Raw genomic sequence first — 10,085 nt, forward strand, 5'->3', positions numbered from 1 at the left:
GAAGAACAGACGCAGGACTACGGCGACAACAGCAGCAGCAGCAGCAGCAGCAACAACAACAACAATCGAAGTCTTCTACAACAGCAAGAACAATATCAATTCGATTGGCAGAAACTGCGACGCAAGCCATAACAGCAGGTGACTGCTGGCACTCGGGAAGATTCGACAGTGGTTCGCTGCCCTGCCGCAGCCAGCATCGCCTTATGTCCTTTATCACAAAGAGCCTATGTGCTAAGGACACACCTTAACGGCGAAAGCTATTGGCCGGCTGCCTGCCTGCTTATCGGAATAGAAATCGAATAAAATGAACAGCGAGAGAAGGGTCGAGGCAACCGAATCGGCGATCGACTTTGGCACCAATGACGTCAGTAGCAGTAGACTAGATCGACGCCCAACAGCCGACTACGGAAGGCGCGATTAGTGCCTGTCGTCCAGCGAATCGAACAACGCAGCTATAAATCGCTACTGCTACAGATTATCGTCGAATGGTCTTCGAGTAAAGCGCTCGATCGACCAGTCGTTTGATACCACATGAAGCTCTTGTTAGAAAAGGTTGTGAAAAACAAAGAAAAAAAAAGAAAATGAACACAGCGCCGAGAGCAAATAGGGAAAAAGAAAAGACAAATCATTAATATCAGTCTTGTTGAAATAAACGCCATTCTCGCCCCTTTTGGTGATGCTTTTTTCAGCCAATTCGTGTACATTAAATGTGTGTGTATTTGCACAACCGAGAGAGAGAGAGATCAATAACGTTGCAAATGTGTGTGTGTGGTGATATATATAGCAATACTCATATATCATTGTACATAGAGACATCAGCAAAGAGCTGCGACGGCATGCCTCTCTCTAATATGCGCTTTGCCTCGTTAGCCGGCCCGAAACGGGCGACAAGGAAGGTATTGTCTGAGGGTAAATCTTCATTTTGAAGAAGACAGGCTTTTTTGTTTCTGTCGTAGCGAACAGCCCAGAATAGAACATCTCATTCGAGCTTAGCTCACCTTCGGTGACCTGCCTCTGCTGTGGCCCTTTTTTCAGCCTTAGATAAGGTACAGCCACAAACTGGTTAAACCAGCGATACGGTAAAAACGTACATCTGCGGTACACATTTAGCGGCGTCGTCGATCAAGATAGCTAGGCACATCTCTCTGAGAGCCACGTTACACCTTCAAGAATAAAGTGAATGAGTGACAAATATACACACATAGAAAAAGGGACCTTTGCGCCACATGGTAGCTACGGCAGACTTCCGACGAAGCGGAGAGGAACCTCACGGTGGACTTCGGTGGCAAGCCGGTCAACAGACACCGTTGCTTAACAAGTGTAGCTGGCAGGGAGGGGGGCATAACTATATTTACAATTGCCTTGAGAGTCTATTCAGTAGTGCCGACAGTCGGCTGGGAGGAAAAGGTCTTTTGATTTGACCCGGCCGGGCCGTAGCTATTGACCTTAACGGACACTAGCGCGGTGCAGCCTTTATGAGACGTCACTATGGAGGGCTTTTTTCCCGCAAAAAAAAGAGCAAAGGAGACAGAATGGACATAAGAAGGAAGGTCACATACTAGTTCAAGACACGACGTGATAGGAATGAACTTCTCATGGGTATAATAAAATTTCGGAAAAAAACTCAACAATAAGCTGCTGCCGGATCGACTGGTGCCCGTTTAGGATACGCAAATGACTGGCACAGAGCCGGATCAAACTCGATGTGTATGGATGGGTGGAACAGGAACAAGCTAAAGTAAGCTAGAGCAATGAGGGGTTTGAAATTGAGGTCGATGGTGCTAGCTTGCAAGGCCGATGGCCTCAATCTCTGCGGACTGGCTAAAGCCAGCTTGAAAGTGTGATGCAAGCGAAGTCTCCATTGTGGATCTACTAGGGGAGTGTTTGTTTGCGGAACTGTCGCCTTGCTCCAATGACGTAAATCAACGTGGGGTTTTGCCCCAGGCAACATTTTCCGTACGAAGCATAAGTGGTTCGTGCAATAATTGGCTTTTCTTTTAAAATTATTTTTTGTTCTCGTTGTTTTTTTTTATACTGAATGAAATATTACTATATACCTAAACGAGTTTCCGACACCTAGATGTTTGTGTTGGGATACGAATTTCAGGAAGAAATTAGGCTGTAATCTTCGAACACATGCCTATTTCTGTATAATTTATTTTCTTCACCATTTGACATCGAAGTGAATCATATTATCTAATTATTGTGCGTCCATTGACTGAACGATATACTACTATTTCGTTTTTGAACTCAGGCTGTTATCAATTGTTGTGTTGTTGCAAGCGCGTACGAGGGTTCTGCAGTGAACGCCACCAAATCAATGGCCCTTCGAGGGTTACCTTCCCTCTCTGCTCCGTATCTGCTGGACATTCGGACAACAGAATGCTAGGTTCTCTCGGATTGTGCTTGTTTTAGTTTGAAATTGTTCTTGTGCTTTGCTTGTTTTTATCTTCCATAGGAAATGTCTTTTGTGCATCGATTATGAAGACACCAGCTAGTTTCTTTGCGACCCGACGATTCTCGACCAGCGCGTAGGAACCGACGCCCTTTGGTCGATCAACTGATAACCAGATAGCAGAACCTGAACGACCTGCTACTACCACCACTATAACTACGCTTGCTAAAAGAAAAAAAAACATTCGTCGTGCATACCTTTCCACCTTCAGATCTGTTGGGCTGTTAATTTTGCCTTCCTCACTCACGATACGTACGGTTGCAGTTAAACAATTGCATTATTGGCAGTTGTGGAAGTACCAGGAAAAATAACTGGGCTAAACCTCAATGTGGAACTGTAGTGAAGTGCCACTTCGCTTTCTTCTGCCCAGCGCTACACTTCTTGGGCCTGTTGTCAGCCCTCGAAGGATGTCAAAGTCTGCTGCTGTTTCAGGGCCGTTTCTGATATCGGCACTAGCCTGCTATGGGAAGCGAGAGCCGGTACCATTCCTGCAAATCGCTAAGTCAAGCGCAGCAACGAAACACGTACAGACAACTACATACAGCACAACGGGTAGTAGCGTTGTGGTGGTACGTGAATTCACTCAAATCTCTCAATGGCGATGCTCCTCGAAGTGTTTTTTCATATAGAAGAGAAGCTTATTTTACTAGAAGACGGCAAGTCTGTTGTTCGTTTATGGCCGCAGTGCTTTCATAGAAGCTGGCATCATTTGGTCTTGACACCGTATCGAAACACAATAACGAATGTATATCAGTCGTTTGTGTACCCATATAGAACAAAGTTCATTTACTGGCGATTTTTTAAGACCAGCGGCCTACTGAATCTTGTTTTGTAACAGATTTCCTCCACTACCTACAACAGCTATAGAAGGTTAGCGCATAGAATGCGCTGACCCGTACGGCGAAGATATTCGTCGTGCGATTGAGTTAGTATGAGGTCAGCACTTGTCAACACCGTTACGAAACATGTAACAGAAAGTATTAGTTCTAGCCCTTTTTTGCGACCCAACCAAATTCATCATGAAGGCACCTCAAGGCAAACGCTCTAGGAAAGAAGGGATCTTAGTATCAAGACCTACATGCTGCCTAGTCCTAGTCACAACTGGTCGTCCGACCACCATTGCCCAGCAACCTTGCCCATCTCCCTGGCCCCTTGGCTCGCGAGCAATTAAATGCAGCAGCCCTCTCAGCTGCATCGTTTCTGTAAAGAAATCTTCGATAACAGCACCAACATCACCATTCAAACATCGGCCTGTTATACTACTATATAAACAGCTGCCTGATAAGCTTTTGAATCTTTGACAGGCCTAAAAACTACCCTAGGAGTCCTATTTTCTTAGGCCTGTAATTGTTTGCAAATGTGATTGAAGAATACTCTTACGAACAGAGAGGGCTATCAAGGTCGAGACCTTATAACTTCGGGGCTATGCTGTCTGCTTTAGCAAGAAGACGACTCTTTCAGAAATTATATCATCACTAAAGGCTTCAAGGAGTTTACGGGCAATCAGCAACTAAAAAAATAGCTTGCCTACCCACCCACGGCTCAGGTTAGGCTGGTCATAACTGCCGGTTATAGTTCGACCTTGAGACCAACATAAAAATAAATGAATCTTCATAACGCTACCGCTACATCGCCAATGGGTTTGGACAGAAGAACACTCTTCCAGAGATCAATAAGACTGCACCACTAGATATTTACGTAACATAGCCAACGGTGTATAGAACAGAATTTGTCTTCTAGATGAGATGATTCGGAGAAGACGAACGATGTACTATCATACTTAACCCATAGTGGAACCGTAGACTTTTAAGACAGCCAACCTGTAGTTTTCGTAATGTAGAAATGGGTTAAGTTCCCTCATTGATTCAATACGGCCTAGCGTAATGGTTGGTGGACGTATACGACACCAACCGGAGACAAAGCCGATCAAAATGACGGTTTCTTGAGAAGAAAGGCTTGAATATCTATGTAAAGGATCACCAAAGAACGATCTATGTAATGACAACTAACGGTATAATGGCTTTCTGCCATCACTTCGTTGCTCATCAACGTCAACAACTAGAGAGCAGGTCTTTGATGAGTTCTTTGACCAGACATACAGAGTAGTACAGCACGACCCTTATAGAACAACAAGTAATATATTACAACAGCCCGGACCGGTATATAGAAAAGGGTCAAACCTTGTCTGGAAATTATTTGCTAGGCCTATGCTATTTTGAATAAACAAAGGACCCGTACAACTAACAGCGCAAAGGCTGGTCTATTACAAATCATATATATATTATCTATTTGACCACTATAAATTGTACCAAAAGGGCACTTCTAGCTTTGGCGACTAGTAAGATAATCCATTTTTCTTGGCTTTCTTATAAGCACATATGTCTAGCATGGCGCACACTAACGGGAGCAAATTTATCTTTATCGCATATGCAGTTGTGTTGAAAGGATGTGTGTGTCCATGTGTGTGTGTGTTTGTGCGTGCCTGCGTGCGCCAGGCCGATGGCGGCTGTCGGTGGCAATCATTGCCCCATTCATCTCGGTCACTGTTTATAGGTTCGTTGTCTACGCTCTGGCATCTTGGCAATCACTATGATCAGGGCATGGCGATCATCGCTCAGTATCTACGATATTTCTATTTACGTTAACTGCTACTGCTATTGCTATTGCTATTGCTGGCAATGTGTACAGTGTGTGTATGCGTGTGCATGATTCTGTCGTTTACGTTGCTTTTCAGCTTGTTTATGCTACTACGCCACTGCTCATAGACGGTGTCGAACCGAGAGAGGCCTGTTGTATTGAAGAGGGCTTGTCGCAAACCACTGAATGTTGCTCACTCGTGTCCTATTCTACTCTCGGCCGGCCGATACAAGTAGAGTAACGCTACTAAAACCCGTTAGCGTGGCGACAGTTTACGCGCGCACATCAACCGCGCATTGAGTCAATCGTGATTCGATATAGCACAGTCAGGCAGTAGAGGTAATGAAGAGGTTGCAGGCTCGTGATGGTGACCGTTTCTGCAAGCACGAACGGCTTGATTATTAATGATTGCCTTTGCTTATTATTATTTGAGAATATTATTATTATTATTTTTTTTTTGAGAAAACGCCCCTACGAGAAGTACCGTTAGATGCCATCATGTCGTAATGGACAAGCGTGTAATACAGCCACAAGCAAGAAATCAGATTAAGCAGGTATCTTGTAAGATTAAGGTTACCGAATCGAGGTTCAAGAGGGCACCCGACAAGACCGTACGATGTTAAGTTTTTAGGAGACGCCAGGTTTGAGCAGTTGTAGAAACTGTAGAATTACACCTGATTGAATTTAGCAAATTCTGATTACGATTTCATTCCCCGTTGGTCGCCGACCACAGATCAACCATGAGCGCCTTTGGGGCTCGGCGTCATGTTCAAGGTTTGCCGGCAAAAGCAATCTTAACCCAACGCTAGACAAAAAAAAACTCGAAATATGCTTTAAATCGACGAAAAGCCGCCAAACGTTCATTCCTTTTACACCTGCGGCATTGTGTACAACCGTGTGATGATAAACTGATAGGGCCTGTCTCCAAAGCTTTCTGTTAACGGTACGAAAGACGCCACAAACAAACAGACGACATGACGTTATTTCACTTACGAAAAATACTAAATTAACTTATCTAGCTGGTTTTCGCTCTCTTTCTATGTGTTACCGTTAACCTGATGCGGGACGCATGCAACCGGCTCGCCTTCTGTCTATCGTTAGGCCGAAGTTCTACTTAGGAATCATCAAAGATCAATCAACAAAAAACGTCACGCGCCTATATTTTTCCTGTCTTTGGGCAGAATTTTCTCTAACCTTTGCAGTATAAATAAATATATAGCGGTTTACATAAGCACCTGTATATGTAAGCGTGTCTGCTGGACGAATCGGGGACCTTCGCTTGCTCTGGTCGATTCTGAATGACGCTGTCTTATTCTAGGCTTTTTCTTTCAATAGCCAACGAAAGCGATTATATCGGACAAGCACAGTAGCTGCTAGACCCGCGAACAAGGTCGGATGCCGTTCGCAAGGTGCAGTCAGACCCATAAACGAATCCGATGAGCGACGGGCAAGATCATTTCTATACGGTTAGTGGAAGAAGAGGTCGATAAATAGAAAAGTGGAAAAAAGGCCCCAGACTACAATTGGTCAAAAAACATAGAGAAAGCTAATATTTGACTAACGTGACTCGGTGCAACCTATTACTGACGGGTTCTGAAGACATTTTTTTTTCCCCCCAAAAGTAACTATAACTCTACTTTTTAGTTATACACATCTACGATTTGTTTTTCTTTTCTTTAGACTTTTGTAAACATTTGGGGTTGGGATGCGCCCGATGTTGATCTAACGCCTCTGAAACCGTCAGGGACGACCGTGCACCACGTGGGCTCATGACTAAGCGCCTACTCTTACAAACAAATCGGTGTCAGATACATTTGACGCTGTGAGATAAGATGTTACATTTAATTGTGCCGTATCAGCCACCACGAAGGTCCCATACAGATGTAGGCCTATTTCAAAACAACCTGTTGCACTCCCATATACATTCAATAAATACGAGCCAAAGTATTCTACGAGTCTCAATCGATTCGCGCTATCAGTCGATTTGACGAGAGACATAGTCATCGAGTGCCCTATGCCGGAGACTTGTGACGATGTTTAAAGTGACGACAAATGATGCACGGGTTTTTTTTTACTTGAAAGGAAGAACAGATCGAGTACAAATATGCGGGAGACAACTGCTAAGATAAGACCAAGTGTCTCTAGAACTGTGTGGATATCGGAAGTAACTAATTTGCCAGGTCAATATTAGTGATGATAGAAATCGAAGGTAACGTAAAAAGTGTAACGCTTTTTAATTAATAATCATTTAATTAACAAGCGAGAGAAAGCACAGCAGATGTGAAAAAAACGTTAAAATAATGGGGCCTAATGACAGGATCTGACAGGTTACAAGCGGAGCGCATTTTTTACATGCGCTCTGTATTCAACTAATCGTAGCATTTTTTTGCCCTTAAGCGATACATTAAAAACCTACATAAGTGTGTATATCTCATTATGTATTCACTAAGTATATCACGTATATAATCAATGTGGTCACATTTAAATCTTCTACGGGGTTGTACCTTGACGGCATTGCAATTCATCAACTGGTCATCGCGTTTGCTTATAATGTATCGATCGAGAGGTAGACAAATGATTCTTTGAACGTACATCTGTTAAACAGCTTTAAATCATCAGAGAGCCAATATGCTAGTACAGGTAGTATGCTCAGCTTTGTGCTTAGGCCACACAGAACTAGGTCATTTAGAAGGATCAACCGTCGATTTTCGTAGTTCCTGACAGTCAAAAGGACCACTTGTACGGCCCTGGTGTGTATCAATGCTCACAAGTTAATTTTCGCCCTGACTTTCGAATAGACGGTTGGACCTCACGGACTCGCGCTCGCATCGCTGTCGTCTAATGAGTGAGACTTTTTTTTTTTTTATCTACCGTCATCATTCCGGTAATGAAGACATGGTGCCGATGAAGCTCGTTCGGGAGGAACGCTATTTTCGTTATGTGGCCTAAACAAACTATTTCGCAAATCACCCGACAGTACGAATTGCAACCGTATGCAAAACTTGTCCATTAGACTGCTGAAAAAGAATCTGGTGGATCTTAAAATTGAATAACTTTAGTGAAATTTGGCTGGTAAATATATCGGTCTCCTGTAAATTCGCGGGTGAAAACATATTAAGTAAGGAAAAGTAAGTTCAAGAAAAAAACATCTTTAAGTCTTTAAAAGCAACGCTCAGTGATTGAGGCCACAACACTAGAGAAATTCATCAAAAATTCGTGAAGACATTAAGCAGTCAGGCTTCGAGCAAAAGCACAGTGCGTGAATGGTGAAAACGTTTCAAAAACGATTATCGGAGTGTTGAAGACCAGCAAAGAAACGATAAAGACGTCGGGACCTGAAGAACATAAGCATGTTGCCGGAATCGAGAAGATTTTTCACGAAAGCGGAGTCTAAGGATTCTGTTAGCCAAAGCTGCTATTTCACATGTAACCTGCTACAAAATTTTGAAAAGTGAGTAAAAAATAGGTTTCCCGTGAACTGATTTCAGGCCACTTGCAATTTGCGGAATCTTAATCAATAAAAACCCGCCTGGAGCATATGGCTGTTACAGACGAAGCATGGTACGATCTCCAGATGCGAGAAAGCTGTCGCCCTGGAGGAAAATCGAGTTCGACGGCAGTGTCGAGCAAGTTCAGACGTAACGTAACGACTGCACCTATAATGAACATCAGGTTTATTTGCTTATATAAGGCATTCGCTGAAAATTAAAGAATGAATGTAGCAAGCGGTACTTCGAGAGACTCATAGGCGGTTGGTATGGCAATCGAAAAATCGCATTCTGGTTACCCGATGACCACACTAGACCTCATCCGCATGGCTCAATTACTTTCTAGTTAGTTAAAAGTTCAACCTGCTTATTCTCTGATCTAACTTCGTGTGATCATCAGGCTTACCAAGTCCTAAAAGAGCCACTGATGGGCGAGTATATACCACAATCGATTCGTTTTTGAGAAGAGATAGAAAAATTACTTGCGAAAAGGTAGGTACATAGATTGTTGCTGCTGCTGCTGCTGCTGCTGAAAAAAGCGATTAAGAAATAAAAAAAAAAAAAGATATATTAAAAAAATTATAGTTCTAGACCAACGAATGTAAAGGTTATTAAACTTCGAAGTCCGCCGGACTTGCCTGTAATAGCCCAACATTGTGGCATTGGAAGATTTTTATATCAAGAGATAGGCGGGTGGATAATGTGTCTTAATCAAATATTATAGGCATGCATTTTTGACGCATGCCGAACTGCTCAAAATTCAATAGAGATATATACGTTGCACAATACGGTTGAGTTAAACTCGCTGACTGGGTTGTCAGCGCTCACATCCAGGTTTGCAACGACGTTCAGCCAGTAATACGAAGTGTCAAAGGCCGTTTTGTGTGTTCCTGCGTCTCTAAGCAAAACTCCCTGGCTTCATAGAGACTACTGCCTACTGCAAGGTCTGCTACCGGCTTCTACGGACACAGCGGGTCGACAAGCAGAACCCGAATTTAAGTTCATATGTTGAAGATGCATGGCCAGTATTATATTGAATATGTATTCGATATGACACGTCTTCTCGACGACAAACACAACGGAAATAGTCGGGATGACCGCCTTATGAATATCCCTTCGGAGCTCAGCCGTATTGTCTTTTGCTCACATCACACATCGGTATTGTAAACATTACTGGAAAAAAAAAAAAACAAAAAAACAACTGCGAGAAATAAAACAGGACGTCAGCCATGCTTGCGTTAACTTCTACTTTCAACATAACTAATAAAGTAACTTAAACATTTGATTAACATGCTTACCAATCATCATTTTGGTGTCGTAGATTCTTCGTCATCATCGCGTAATTATAAATTACTCCATTTCGATCGCCAGCATCTGAAACAATAATCAATTACGGTTATCCTCAAAGGCAGGCAAATCAAGGGCAAAGCAATTCGCGACACTGACATAAGTATACTCGAGGGTAGTCACTAGAAGATGAAGAATAAATAAAACGACTTCGTACA

General features: G+C 43.0%; 1 protein-coding gene across 15 annotated transcripts in view; it reads right to left on the minus strand.

Annotated features, from left to right (window-relative positions):
* Positions 1 to 10,085, minus strand: part of HDAC4 (histone deacetylase 4) — a 114,009-nt gene that overhangs the window by 71,212 nt on the left and 32,712 nt on the right. For 7 of the 15 annotated variants that reach the window (XM_086981339.1, XM_086981338.1, XM_086981330.1 and 4 more), the window contains 2 exons: positions 9,879 to 9,954; positions 9,063 to 9,109 (listed from right to left, as the gene is read on the minus strand). In XM_086981339.1, coding sequence (XP_086837465.1) covers positions 9,063 to 9,109; positions 9,879 to 9,954 — 123 coding nt within the window. Of the gene's footprint in view, positions 1 to 6,327; positions 7,073 to 9,062; positions 9,110 to 9,878; positions 9,955 to 10,085 lie in introns of those variants that run through there. The other 8 variants (XM_086981332.1, XM_086981336.1, XM_086981328.1 and 5 more) reach the window with 5 other exon arrangements.

Source organism: Varroa destructor, unplaced genomic scaffold (assembly GCF_002443255.2).
Source record: "Varroa destructor unplaced genomic scaffold, Vdes_3.0 BEIS01000002.1, whole genome shotgun sequence".
NCBI lineage: Eukaryota > Metazoa > Arthropoda > Arachnida > Mesostigmata > Varroidae > Varroa > Varroa destructor.